Genomic DNA, 15,214 nt, shown 5'->3' with positions numbered 1-15,214 from the left:
GTTCCGCCGCACCTGTACTGCCCCCTTTCACCGCCCAGTCTAAAGTCCAGGTGGAGACAGATAATCTAGGATTGGCCCTAGACTTTTTTCATCTGTTCTGCACCATGGATCTCTACGACTTAATTGTAGCTGAGACCAACCGTTATGCCACACAATACGCAACCGCCAATCTGAGAAGCTACCATCCCCAGCCTTTTCGGTGGAAAAAACTCCAAGTTTCCAAACTTAACATTTTTTTGGGCCTTCTCCTTAACATCGGTCTAGTCAAAAAGAATGTATTGCGGTCTTATTGGTATACGCACCCAATACATTACATGCCCATGTTCTCTGCTGCCATGTCCAGGTCACGATTTGAGAACATCCTGCGCTTCCTGCACTTCAGTGCCAATACAACCTGTCATCTAAGAGGCCACCCTGCTTATGATCAGTTCCACAAAATTCAGCCCCTCGTAGACCACCTGTCATCAAAATTTGCAGATGCTTATACCCCTGAACAGTCATTTTGAGACATTTGGTTTCCAGACTACTCCTCATGGTTTTGGGCCCCCTAAAATGCCAGGGCACAAGTGACCCATTTTAGAAAGAAGACACCCCAAGGTATTCTGTTAGGTGTATGATGAGTTCATAGAAGATTTTTTTTTGTCACAAGTTAGTGGAAAATGACACTTTGTGAAAAAAAAAACAATAAAAATCAATTTCCGCTAACTTGTGACAAAAAATTAAATCTTCTATGAACTCACCATACTCCTAACAGATTACCTTGGAGTGTTGTTTTTATAAAATGGGGTCACTTGTGGGGTTCCTAAACTGCCCTGGCATTTTAGGGGCCCTAAACCGCAAGGAGTAGTCTGGAAATCAAATGCCTCAAAATGACTTGTGAAATCCTAAAGGTACTCATAGGATTTTGGGCCCCTTAGCGCACCTAGGTTGCAAAAAAGTGTTACCCATGTGGTATCGCCGTACTCAGGAGAAGTAGTATAATGTGTTTTGGGGTGTATTTTTACACATACCCATGCTGGGTGGGAGAAATATCTCTGTAAATGGACAATTGTGTGTAAAAAAAAATAAAAAAATTGTCATTTACAGAGATATTTCTCCCACCTAGCATGGGTATGTGTAAAAAACAAAACAAAACACATTATACTACTTCTCCTGAGTATGGCAATACCACATGTATGACACTTTTTTGCAGCCTAGGTGCACTAAGGGGCCCAAAGTCCTATGAGCACCTTTAGGCTTTACAGGTCTGCTTACGATTTAGCACCTCCCAAAATGCCAGGACAGTAAACACACCCCACAAATGACCCCATTTTGGAAAGTAGACACCCCAAAGTATTCAGAGAGGGGCATGGTGAGTCCTTGGCAGATTTAATTTTTTTTTTGTCACAAGTTAGCAAAAATGGAAACTTTTAAAAAAAAATGTATCACAAAGTGTCATTTTCCGCTAACTTGTGACAAAAAAATAAAATCTTCTATGAACTCACCATGCCTCTTAGTGAATACTTTGGGATGTCTTCTTTCAAAAAAGGGGTCATTTGGGGGGTATTTATACTATCCTGGAATTCTAGCACCTCATGAAACATGACAGGTGCTCAGAAAAGTCAGAGATGCTTCTAACTGGGGAAATTCACTTTTTGCACCGTAGTTTGTAAACGCTATAACTTCTACCCAAACAAAATAAAAAAAAAACAATAAGTGTCTATTTACTGATCAAAGACATATAGCACAATAAATTTAGACAAAAAAGTATATAGAAATTTTACTTTATTTGAAAAATGTCAGCACAGAAAGTTAAAAAAAAAAATCATTTTTTGACAAAATTCATGTCTTTTTTGATGAATATAATAAAAACTAAAAATCACAGCAGCAATCAAATAGCACCAAAAGAAAGCTGTATTGACAAGAAAAGGAGGTAAAATTCATTTAGATAGTAGGTTGTATGACCGAGCAATAAATCGTTAAAGCTGCAGTGGTCTGAATGGAAAAAAAATGTCTGGTCCTTAAGGGGTTTTAAGGCTGCAGTCCTTAAAGCGGAATATAACCCTGCATTTCAACTTTGCTCTAAAACATTATTTACAGTATATTATATGCAACCAGCATTTTTTTTTTACTAGACCAGCATTGGAAGGGTTACACAGGGCTTTAAAGTTCCTTTAGATTTTTGCAGATGCATCCGAAGCTGAAATAGATACATTTTGTTTACATAATGTATCTAAGTGTTGAATGTGACTCATCTCTCTCACTGAGAAGGAGCTTGGACGACAGCCAAAGAGTGTGTAACTGTTTATCAATAGATACATGTAACTAAATAGAATGTATCTATCTGAACTTCTGCATATCTCTCCAGGACCTTTAAACCTCTGTGTTTAACCCTTCCAATGCTGGTCTAGTAAAAAAAAAAAATGCTTTTGGCATATAGTATGCTGTAAATAATATTTTAGAGCAAAGTTGAAATGCAGGGTTATATTCCGCTTTAAGTGATTAAACAAGTGGGAGAAAAAGACATCCAGGTAAATATAAAATTATGTTAAAAACCAATAACATCAAAAAAGAAGGGGTGGATTACCTCAAATTATGACTTTAATACTAGTGTTAAAAACATAGCTGTATTAGACAATAGTGATACGTTTCATGGGCTTAACTGACCTCTTCAGGCCAAGTATTTGTGCCAAAATCAATAATGAATTAATGCAGCCAAGCTTTGTGCGCCTCTCTAGAACAGTGCTCAAAGTGAGGCTGCATTCGTTTTTTGGGCAAAAATACTTGGCCAGAAGAAGAGGCTTGAGCCCATGAAACAAATCACCATTGTCTTATAAAACTGTGTTTTTACACTACTATTAGTGTCATCATTTAAGGTAAGCCACTTCTTTATTTTATTGATTTTTAACCTAGTTTTATATTTAATTGTCATATTCCCTTTGGGAATTGGTGCCCCTCCTGCCTCAGCTGGAGTCCCAATTTTTAATAAAGAAAAGAAACTACCCCAAGAAGATACAGTAACCACCTGAGTGGAGATGAGCTTATACTCTCCATCAGTCTATTTGGTTGGTTGCCCTTATTAGCAACCCGATCTTCTAAGTACCCCTCTTTTCTACTCATCAAGAAATGTATACATTTGTGGGCTCCTTGTGTCTGCAAGTTTATTTTGGAAGTTGCTACGAGCAAGTGCATCATACTTGCGCATGCGCCCTAAAGCCACACTTTTAGGGAGGGGGTCATTAGACATCAGGGGACTGTATGAGCAGACAGGAGGGCCACTAGAAACCAGGAAACTGTACAGAGGAAAGAGGGGTGTCACTAGACACCAGGAAACTGTATATGGTAGGGAGGGGTGCCATTAGACACCAAAGAACAAAAAAAGGGAGTGAGGGGGCCGATAGACACCAGCGACCCGTATAAGCGGGGTTGGGGTACTAGACACCAGGAAACTGTACAGGGGAGGGAGAGGGGCCATTAGACATACTTTTAATGAATACAACAATTTGCTTACCTGCTGTGTCATCTAAGTGTTGAGTAAGGGCCAAAAATTTATTAGTATTTAGATTTTCATCAGGGCTGCGTGCCGAAGACTGGAGGGAAACAATCTAAACAAGACACACAATTTAAACTCAGAAGACAATGAGATTAATAAACCTAATTTACAAACAATATGCAAGAAAAGTGACAGTTGCTCAAAAATTGATAATGATAATTTACTTATTATTTATTAGCGTCTGCTAAACTTTTTTTTAATGGAACTATCATTGAACCTTCCCCTCTGCTATACAAGATTAGCCACGCTATGATAACCTTCAGTAACAGATGTTTAATGAAAAGTTACTGTTCTTCACTTTATTCTAAAGCTTATTGGTTATGTACCAGTGTGTTTTGAATACTAGTTACATAGTTACATAGTTAGTTTGGTTGAAAAAACATCTGTCCATCAAGTCCAACCAGAAAAAAACAACACCATCCTGAACCTGCACATATCCCAGTTGATCCAGGGGAAGGCAAAAAAAAAAAACTTTTAGAAGGCCTGGGCCAATTAGCCTTAAAAGGGAAAAAATCCTTCCTGACTCCAGATGGCAGTCAGATAAATCCCTGGATCAACTCTCCTGGGAATTATCTAATAATTATAGCTGATTATAGTTGATTAGCACCTGCAATAGTTAGTGATGTTGGTGATTAAAAATCTGTATCCTGTGCTTATACAGAGCTGAATGAATTAGGTGGTATTCAATACAAACAATGGCAGCTCCTAGCAAAGGTATATTGTAAGCTGGTTGACTTTCGATTTATACACAGATGACATTACTTTTGGACAAAAGCAGGTAGGATAACTGTATGTTATGTTATGCTAGACTGTAATTCTGCCTTTATTCTAAATTCATAATACAATAACAGGCTTTGCAGGATAAACATGCGGTAATAAATTCCCCATTTACAATTTTTAATACCTGCAGCTCTTCCCACAGTTGCTTCCTCATTGCGACACCTTGAGCTTTGATTTCCTTCTCATTTGCCACCTTTTTAAGCAAAATTTCATCCAGAGCTTTCATTTTCTTTATGGCTTTTAGCAGTTTGGGATCAGTTTTTTGTTCTGTATTTACAGGTAACTCGGATGTGTCTGTTTAAGTAGAAAATATTTGAATAAAGAACAATCAGTATCTGAAATGTTTACAGACTGTTCAAAAATGTGCAAAAACGAACTGCAAATTGAATGTATTTCCTTAAAAATGTACGGACCATGTACCGTACAGACCTTTTAAACATCAAATTACAGGATTAGGATTAAAAACAATCATTTCACTCAAGACAGGTTTTTTTTTATTTCCACTTTGTCCCTATTAAATAGCACCATATTGTTATTAAAACTTTATGCTAAGTAACACTGTCATGAGACAGACATGGAAGTAGTCATTTTGTTCAAATTCCAGCCAGGGCGCTATCTGCATGGAGTTTGTATGCTCTCCCGGTGTCTGTGTGGGTTTCCTCCTGTTACACCCATTTCCTCTCACGTTCCAAAATACATATAAGTTAATTGGCTTCCCCCTAAATTGGACCTAGACTATGATACAAACACTACACGATACATACATAGACATGTGACCATGGTAAGGATTAGATTGTAAACCCTTCTGAGGAACAGTTATGTCACAAGACAATATACTCTGTACAGTGCTGTCGAAGATGTCAGCACTATAAAAATACTAAATAATAATAATACATTTTGACTACCTTAAAAAGCTACACTTCTGGCTATAATCCTGCTCATCAAAGAATAATGGCTGCTACTCCATTCACTTAAGAAGCCTGTAGAACAGGTGTTACAACTTTTCTTTTGTGCATACATGTAGAGAATCAGAAATCATTTCAGCCCTATGATCAGTAAAACCTCCTGATGACTAACATGAACAGAAGGTGGACCGCAATGGCCTACTTAGAACTAGGTTTATGTTCATTTTTTTTCTCTCTGTAAGGCCTCTAAATAACAGTTTTTTTGCAGTTAGAACCTCCACCCACTATTAAATTCCAAAGTCAGAAGGAGCACCACAAAAGGTAAATGTGGTGTGCCAACGACCCCAGCCCGTGTCCCTGTGGCTCACAAGATCCACAACCGAAAGATGGGTCGGCACCACCAAGATGTTGTAAATAGCTCTTTTATTCAATCACATGGACAAACAATGGCAGACGCTGTTTCAGGTAAAGGCCCTTTTCTCAAACTGTATAATCCACACCAGTGAACATAGATACACCCTTAAAGTGTGACTAAAAATCTACTCAGCAGCACTGAAAAGGTTTGGTGTTTCTTTAATAGTTTCACAGCATCAGAATTTGTTTTTCTTACCCAAGCCTCATTTTTAGCTGCACAGAAGCTAAGCTCCACCCCATCAAAGAAAACTGCCCAGACATTTTCCCCCTGATGCGGTGCAAAGCATGATGGGATTTCTGATGTTGTTCTCGTTCTGCTGTTTTGACGCAAATTTGTTTTTTTTTTAATGTTGAATTTGAGATGTGAAGCCTAGCGCGTGCAGTTGGGAGGGGTGATCAGAACACAGGACAGAAGGAACTGTGTCTCAAACTCCCTGTCATCTCCTTTCAACCAAAAGATGGCTACCCCCATGAAATCACAAACATGTGCCTGTTCTTTTAAAACAGGGTGGGTAAGAGATTATATTACCTATCTATTTTAATTAACATAACTAATGTAACCTAATGAGAGTAGATTTGTTTAGGCTGACGTTCCTCTTTAAATACACCCACCCCCAGATGTGCCACCAATGGGCACTCAACTGGATGGGGCAAATGTCAGACCTGATGGGGAACAGGATGTGTAAAATGTAAAAGAGGAGAAGAAAGTATGCAAAATACCTGAAGAGAAGCTTTAACAGTAAAGCGATGCCTCCCTAAAGAGCGTGAGGATAGAAAAAGTATGACTGTAGTCTGACGTGCACATGCTGGAAGGTGGGGCCAACCACATCAAACACGCGCACCACAGTCCAATCAAAAAGGACCGCACCGCCGTTGCCTTAGGAACAAACCACACTGAGTGCATGCCTAAGCGCATAGAGGCACCACGTCATCTACAAGTGGAGTCCTAGTGATACACATCAGAAGTGAATAAGTGTGTATTAATAGCCACAAGGGCACGTCCCCCGTAGCCAGTGTCACCATGGTAACAAAACACGCCGCATATAGCGCATCATGCATGCAAAGAGGCAAGGACGTATAAAACTTCACCGCTGCTGCTTTGGTAACAAACCACACCAAAAAAATAAAAACAACAGGCGAGGATACAGCCATATCGCATACTCAGTAAACAGCGTAGCTAAAGGAAAATCATGCACGTCAGAAATGGGAAGAGGTACACACTAGGCCTCACTGTTGCCAAAATAGCTAACCTAACCAAACAGAACAAAAAAATGGGTTCTTATGTGCACTACAAAAAGCCTTAAGGGCTCGTTTCCACTATTGCGAATCTGCATGCATCCAACGCATGCAGATTCGCACATGTAATGCAAGTGGATGGGCCTGTTTCCACTGTAGCGTTGTTGAGGTGCGTTTTTTTCAGCGGTAAAAAAACGCACAAAAGAGCCAACGAATTCGCCTGCGAGTGGAATGCATGCGAATCGCCGCTAATGTATTTAATAGGAAATTCGCATGCGGCTATGGTATGCAAATTTTCATGCAAATTTGCATGCGAATTCGCATAGGTACCAATGTAATTCAAACAGGCAGTGACATGGTTAATTTCGCATATACCCTCACCTATGCGAATTCGCATGCGAATTCGCGGCAAAAACCGCGCAAAAATTTGCATCCGCATGCTATTTCATGGAATTTCAACAGCGGTGGAATCCAGGCGATTCTGCACCGCAATAGTGGAAACGAGCCCTAAAATGCACAGGGATCAAGCGACCAAAAGAACCACCCGCCTCTGTAGAGTATATTAATGAGAACATTGTGCTGACAGGGAAGGGACTTAATAAATCTAGGGCAAAACCAAGTTTCTTTAAACAATTTATTAGAAAGGGTTGTTCTATTAAATCAAAGGCACAAGCACGGGTGTTCGCACGTCAGGCAAATTGGGGCGGCTGCCTCCTCCTGGCCGCCCGCTGAAATTTTCTGCGGACGCCCATGGGCACAAGCCATGTCCAAAGACTGCAAGGCTGCTGCTACATGCTCTATGAGGCACTGGAAAGCTCCAAGAATAGCTGTTTTTATGCTGAACTAATCAAAATCATTAGAACTAATGAAGTGATCAGAGATGGATTCCTGTTAGCTAGGTGTCTATTGGAGAATGCAATGGGTATATCAGGGTTTTTATATTTCGGGGTGGGGGGGGGGGAATCTTCTATTCATCTCAGTGATTTTATTTTTTCTTATCTGAAGAGGGAGATTCTTCTTTGCTATACCCAGTGTGTCTGCTGACACAACACTAATCCTGACCGAATCTAAAACTATCACCTAACACTAACAAACACAGAACATTTATATCGTGCTTTTCTCCTGGCAGACTCAAAGCACCAGAGCTGCAGCCACTAGGTGCTGGCTTACTGAACCCAGGTCTCCTGTGTCAGAGGCAGAGCCCTTAACCATTACACTATCCAGCCACCGCTCTATAACCAGTGTGTCTGCTAACACAACACTATTCCTGACCGAATCTAAAACTATCACCTAACACTACACTGACCTAAAACCTAACAATAACCTCTATCATCCCTTTCCTGACCTTCCTAAGCCCTGAGTGCAGCAATAGTGATTACGTTTTTCACAATACTATACAATAAGTTTGATTTGAATGTCAAATCTACACAGCTGATGCTCACAACTATGACATAGTGGGGTAGATGCATGTAACAGTGGTAATATTGCTGTGCACAGACAGTGCACAGCAATATTACCCTTACTTCCGCCAGCAGTACTGCAAATTACGCTATTAGTGTGACCCATGATGATACTCAAGTAGAGCAACCAATGCTACGGTAATGCGTGTTACTAAGAAGAGAGGAGGGAACTGTCCAGTTATGATGACAATGTAATAAACCAGGGGTTCTCAAACTGGGTGCTGCGGTACCCTGGTGCACCTCCCAGGGGTGCCTTGGCATTCATCCCCATCCTTTGTGCATTGCCATCATTAAAGCAACCGCACATTGATATACAATGCAGCTGCATTACCCGTCAGTTAACCATTAGTCCCGGAAGTCGTGGTTGATGTTGGATATCAGAGGAATTAGGGAGGAGAAACGGATCAGTGCACTTTGGCCCAGAAAGGTAGGGAAATGTTTGCCCTGCTATTGGGGGTCACTTACAATTTGGAGTGGATGCCGAGGTAATGTTGCATAATTAAAGGAGGTGTCACTAACTGCAGTCCCCATGTGGGGAAATATCTATGATCTCTAGAAGATTGACTCTTTATCCCTGTTATGTTCATTCAAACTGGAGTGGGGGGTTCTGCATAATGGGGAGGGGAGATCACTGATAATTTGGAGGGGGGTGTTGCCTGATAGGGAGTCAATGGCTTTTCGGAGGGGATAATTCTGCCTAATGTAGGAGTCACTGACTGTTTGGAAGAGTGGGTTGCTGGCGGGGATTGGTAAGCCATTGGCTTAAAGGAGAGATGCTGCCTAATAAGAATCACTAGCTACTTGGACGGGGGGGGGGGGGGGGTGCATAATAAGGGTCATAACATAACTTTAGTAGTTGTTATTGCCTAGGGGTGTCTTGAAAAAATGTCAAAGCCGTCAATGGCGCCCGCATCCCAAAAAGTTTAAGAACCACTGTAATAAACTGCAAAATTACCTTCCGGATGGCCTGTGTTTGCTGCCTGATTTATCTCATCAGTCCCAGCAGTTGTATAATCAAATCCCTTGTTTTCAAATTCTTCTTTGCATAAATAACTATCTGATTCACTTTCTGAGGAATGTAAACACAGACAAGTACCAAATGATCATTACGTAATTCTCATACTACACAAAAATAAATAAATCACATCATCAACATATTTATAGTTAATTTGCTGGAGATCAAGAACTGAACAGTAGGGATATACAGGGCAGCTAAATGGTTGGTTAGAGGGCAGACACTTAGAGACATGCAATGCAGATGGTTCGCTCAGGTAAGGGGGATGGGTTAGATAAGCTAGGTGAGATAAGCTTATGGATGGTAGAACCTAGAGATGACTAACGAGTTGGAGTAGAGGTGGTAGAATATATTTGGTGCGAGTAGCCCAAAGTGAAAGTCGATAGCACAGATAAGACAAGACAGAAAATTTATATTGAGCTTTTCTCCGCAAAGCACCAGAGCTGCAGCCACTAGGACGTGCTCTTCAGGCAGTAGGAGTGTTAGGGAGTCTTGCCCGAGGTCTCCTCACTGAATAGGTGCTGCCTTACTGAACAGGAAGAGCTGAAATTCAAACCCAGGTATCCTGTGTCAGAGTAACCTACAATGGACAGACAAGTGAGCAGAGAAGGATACAGAGAATCTGCTAGGAAAGATAAAGGGGGATAGCACGCAGCAGCTTATGAGGTTAGGAAAGCCCCATTGAAGGCCGTTCATGCCAATCGGCATGGAGTGGTCCTGGGGCTGCCGCTGCGTTCACGCCAATTGGCGTGGAGCGGTCGGCAAGAGGTTAACAGTGTGCTGACCAGAAAGCTGTTATGGGGTAATGGCCATTTTTAAAATGGAGGACAGAGAAGTCCATTGATCACAGTGGACAAATGGGACGCAGGAGAGGAGAAAGAGATTGAAGAGTAGACTAAACAGGAGGTAAGTATGACCTGTGTATGGTTATTTTGACTTTTTATTTTCAGTTCAGGTTCTCTTTAAAGACTTAATTGCCATGAAGAAGGAACTTGTGTCCTAAAACATTGGCTAGTATCTAATGTATTAGCAGGGGCGTAGCAATAGGGGTTGCAGCGGTAGCGACCGCATCGGGGCCCTTGGGCCAGAGGGGCCCCAAAGGGCCCTCCCTCAAATGCAGTATTAGCTCTCTATTGGTCCTGTGCTGGTAATAATCACTTCTATAGACACTTTGAATAGTGGTAATCATTAACAAGCTGTTCCCCATCCCCTTCTTGCACCTCTGACACTGTAGTTGTCCTAGGCAGGTTTTGGTGCGCCGTATCAATTGTTATGTATAGAGTGCTTGGGGGGCCCCATTGTAAAACTTGTATCGGGGCCCACAGCTTCAAAGCTACGCCACTGTGTATTAAAGTATCATTTGTAACCTGCATGTAATGTTCTTTAATACTTTATTTGCATCTTTCAATAAAAACCTTACATTTTTGTTTAAAAGTATAATTTGTAGAACGGTTAGTATAATTTGTAGCTGTTAGGGTTAGTTGATGATATAACTCAAAAAATGTTCAGAGGGACAATTTACGTAAGGGCTAAAAATTGTAGGAGTTTGGTTAGCTGATGGTTTTAGTTTAGGTAGAAACAGACAACAGTTCAGGAGAAAGGTCAGAGTTATGCTGGGAATACACGGTTCGTTTTTGAGCCAGATAGATGGCCCGATAGATAATTTCCGACATGTCCGATCTCCCGACCGATCGTTTCGCCACTCGATTTGTGACAGCAGTGAATGGAAAAAGATAAGAAAAATGTCGGAAGATAAGAGAATCAACTGCAAAATCGAGCGCCAAAACGATCGAACGGGAGAATCGAGTGGCAAAAATGAGCAGTGTATGCCCAGCATAAGGGAGTGTGTATAAGGTTACTGTAGTCTTGTGCTAGGTACACACTATGAGATTTTCTGGCAGATTTGCTGTTTTCTGTTTCTGTTTTACTGTTTTCCGTTCACTCTAACAGGAAATCGATTGGAAAGTGCTTGAAAATCGATTGGAAATCAGATTGGACATGTTGGAAGTAATCAATCTGACAGTAACTCTGCCAGAAAATCTCCTGTGCATCTGCTGGGCGCTTTAAGCATTCTGCCAGGGGTAGCTGGGTGGTGTATTACATCTACATGTACATCTGAGTGTGCAGCAGTCACTTGTCAGCCATTAAAGAGAAACTCCGACCAAGAATTGAACTTTATCCCAATCAGTAGCTGATACCCACTTTTACATGAAAAATATAATGATTTTCACAAACAGACCATCAGGGGGCGCTGTATGACTGATTTTGTGCTGAAACCCCTCCCACAAGAGGCTCTGGTACCGTACGGTACTCTGGGCAAACTGCCACAATGTAACAATGACACACACAGGAAATGGCTGTTTATAGCTGTCTGTTAAAGCCAGAACAGCTACATAATTTGCCCACAGTAACAATGTCACCATGTAATAAATGTCAGAATGTGAATCTGGGAGAGGAAAGATTTTACAATGAGCAAACTCTGACTAAATCATGTATACATAATTATTGTAAAAATTAAGCACCTTTTTATATTAAATTATTTTCACTGGAGTTCCTCTTTAAACCATGTGGCAAGAGGGTAGTTCAGCCATCCATAAGAATCCGCACAGGACAACCTTTCTGTCTACAGCTCATCTTTCTTTACCAAAAAAGAAATGCTTTTAAGGGAAAACGTTTTCTACCTAGCTCCCCTGTCAGATTTGGTGATTCCAGCATCGCATTGTCTCTGTCCTGCTCGCTGTGCGGTCTGATCTCTGCCATGCCCTGCGAGTTCTCACCCTCGTGGCATTCCATTTTTGGGGTCTCTTTTTCAGTGTTTAATTTCTTTTTTAAACCCCACTGCTCCTAAAAGAAAAAAGAGTTAAAGCATAGAAACTCATATTTGTATAGCAATAGACATGCCTATTCACCTAATAATGGTTTAGTGGTGTATATAAACAGAAGGAAATGACAAGTCACATCCTTCAGTATGCCTCAATTATATCTCTGGTTTTCTGCAGTAAGGTTTACTAAATGGCACTGTGACAATAAAACGTATCATGAATTCTGCTGCTTATAGTTGCACATACACCAGCAGATGGCCAGCAGATTCGACCATCATATCCCTCTCTGATCTGGTACATAGTTCCCAACTTTTTGAGATGGGAAAGAGGGACACTTAAGCCCTGCCTCTGCCACACCCCTATTCACACCCCAACACCCCTAGCCACGCATACCATAAAGATTTCATAAGAAAAAGAGGTTGTTTTATAATTCCAACCACACTGGTCCTTTCTATCCCGGTTCATATTAACATTTGAAAACAAAAAATATATCAATTTAAAAATGGGAATCATGTTTAGAGTCAATTAAACACATTTTTTTTTAATAGAAAAATACATATATTTGCACAGATTTGTACATCAGTCCTGAAAGAGGGACAAATGAGGAAGAAAGAGGGACATGGAGACAGGGTTCCCAAATAGGGACTGTCTCTCCAAAATAGGGACAGTAGGGAGCTATGCTGTTATATACAGTACCGATTTCTACATTAGTTTTATCAGGAAACGCATTTTGCAACAGGCCAAAATTAGAAATATAACTTGCTAACAACTAACTCCATAAAAATGCACCGACAAACTAAGTCAATGAAAAGGGAACCATTACGTTAAATGCTAAGCATTGGGTACACCTGAAGCAACTGCTGTGCGCCCTCAATAAGTCCATACATAAGTTGAGCAAATCTGAAAAAGTGAGGACTAAAATAAAAGAGGGTCTTTAAATTTCTGTTGTAAGGAAGAGAAGGAATCCTCTTGTCACTTGTTATCCTTTAGCATTTGCACCACTGCAGAGGCCGGAATCAGGTCATATGGGGTGTTAGAATGCTTGACTCCTTTCTCTTAGGGCTTGTTCACACTAGGGGCGTTTTCATCCTGTTTTCAAGCACAGGCAATTTTTAAAATCGCCCACAAAACACTTGTGCAATGAATGTCTGTGAGAAGGTTCATATCAGCGCGGTTCGTGCGCTGTGCGTGCAGCAAAGCGGTGCCTGTACCATTTTTGGGGTGATTTTGCTTTAATGGCAGGTATAGGAAAACCGCACACGCTCACAAAATGGCTTTGTGCGGCGATTGCGTTTTTAAGAATAAATACATTGTATTAATTTTTTTTATGGGTCAAAGAGTTCACTTCCTGACTTGGTTCAGGGAGTGAATTACAAAACCACTCTGGAAAACTGCTTAGAAAAGCGCTTTTACCAGAAACGCAGCGTGCAGTGGAGCACCGGGAGGGGGGAAAAATGTGCAGAAAAATGCAAAACGCTTGCGTTTTCGATTTTAGGTGTGAATGAGGCCTTACAGTGTACCTATAATGTGAATAATTGGTGTATTTACAGAATATTTACCTGGGGCTTCCTCCAGCCCCATATGGTGCATGGCCTCTCTCGCCACCATCTCCGGCCGCTCCGTTCACTTGCTATCCCTCCCCCGGTAATCTGGCCAGTTGTGCACTTCTGCGCATGCATGGGCCATCCGCTCGCACGCCCCTGCCGAGCTCCCGCGCCTGTGAGCCTTCTGCACCTGCGCAGTACTACTACGCAGGTGCAGGACGCTCCCGGCTGCTGAAGTGCGATGGATGGTGCACACAAGGCTGTGCATGTGCAGAAGAGCGTGGCCGGCCAGATTACCAAGGGGGATAACAATAGCAGAAGAACAGAGGACGGTGAGGGAGCCCACGCATCTCATGAGGCTGGAGGAAGCCCGGGTTCCCTTTAAAGAGTAACTGTTAGCCCCCAAATTGAATTTAAAACACTATTGCAATGTTTTATTTATTATATAAGTGAGCCAAAACGCCAATGCACAAGTTAAAAATCAATCTAATTTTGTTACTATCTAACCTTTTCCCCCAGCTCCGGACGCAAGCCGCATATCAGATACTATAGCATGCAGAGCATGCCTATGTCTGGCCGACCCCCCTCTCCCCCCCAGGACCAGGTGCCAATATATTCTCCCCACCGCAGCTGACCGCTCTGACACGGAGAGAGAGCGGCAGCACTTCCAGAGCAGCACCGCAGAGCAGCCAGCGCCGTGCATCTCTCACATGTGATTCTCTCACATGTGACTCGGCGGCGGCTGCTCTGCGGTGACGGTGCTGGAAGTGCTGCCGCTCTGTCTCCGTGTCAGAGCGGTCAGCTGCGGTGGGGAGAATATATTGGCACCTGGTCCTGGGGGGGAGAGGGGGGTCGGCCAGACATAGGCATGCTCTGCATGCTATAGTATCTGATATGCGGCTTGCGTCCGGAGCTGGGGGAAAAGGTTAGATAGTAACAAAATTAGATTGATTTTTAACTTGTGCATTGGCGTTTTGGCTCACTTATATAATAAATAAAACATTGCAATAGTGTTTTAAAATTCAATTTGGGGGCTAACAGTTACTCACACATGCAAGAACTGACGCCCATCGGGGATTGGGAAATGATCCCTTCGGGTGACAATTCATGAAAGCTGTACAGACACACCCTAAGCCTTTAGGCTAGTGATGTTGATACGATGATCAGCTGACGACGGACCAGCTTCAATTGGTTGGTGGGGGGTGGAAATACCATTGTGATTAGTAATACTTGGGCATCGGGGGTCGTTAAACATCCAACATGGCAGATCCTTATGACCCCCGAGCAATATCAATCGTCTGCTGCTGTACACACAGCGATCATCGGCTGAAACGGTCGTTAACGGCTGTTTCAGCCGACGGTTATCACCTGCCTATACATAGCTGTATAGAGAACATTTTGGAACTCTGGCAGACAACCTTTTATCACCAAAAACTGGTAAGGAAGGCTGATAGGATGCTAGGATTACGGCATTACTATAAGTTTGAGTTTGCATCCATCTTGTTA

At 41.9% G+C, this 15,214-nt stretch overlaps 1 protein-coding gene across 2 annotated transcripts in view; it reads right to left on the bottom strand.

The window, feature by feature from the left end:
- The window catches only part of FSIP1 (fibrous sheath interacting protein 1), a 56,509-nt gene that overhangs the window by 30,454 nt on the left and 10,841 nt on the right, over nt 1-15,214 (bottom strand). For both annotated transcript variants that reach the window (XM_068253326.1, XM_068253325.1), the window contains exons 3-6: nt 12,024-12,186; nt 9,283-9,396; nt 4,437-4,606; nt 3,491-3,584 (exon numbers count right to left, since the gene is read on the bottom strand). In XM_068253326.1, coding sequence (XP_068109427.1) covers nt 3,491-3,584; nt 4,437-4,606; nt 9,283-9,396; nt 12,024-12,186 — 541 coding nt within the window. The remainder of the gene's footprint in view (nt 1-3,490; nt 3,585-4,436; nt 4,607-9,282; nt 9,397-12,023; nt 12,187-15,214) is intronic.

Source organism: Hyperolius riggenbachi, chromosome 9 (genome assembly GCF_040937935.1).
Source record: "Hyperolius riggenbachi isolate aHypRig1 chromosome 9, aHypRig1.pri, whole genome shotgun sequence".
Lineage (NCBI taxonomy): Eukaryota > Metazoa > Chordata > Amphibia > Anura > Hyperoliidae > Hyperolius > Hyperolius riggenbachi.
This window is presented reverse-complemented; position numbering and strand designations above follow the sequence as displayed.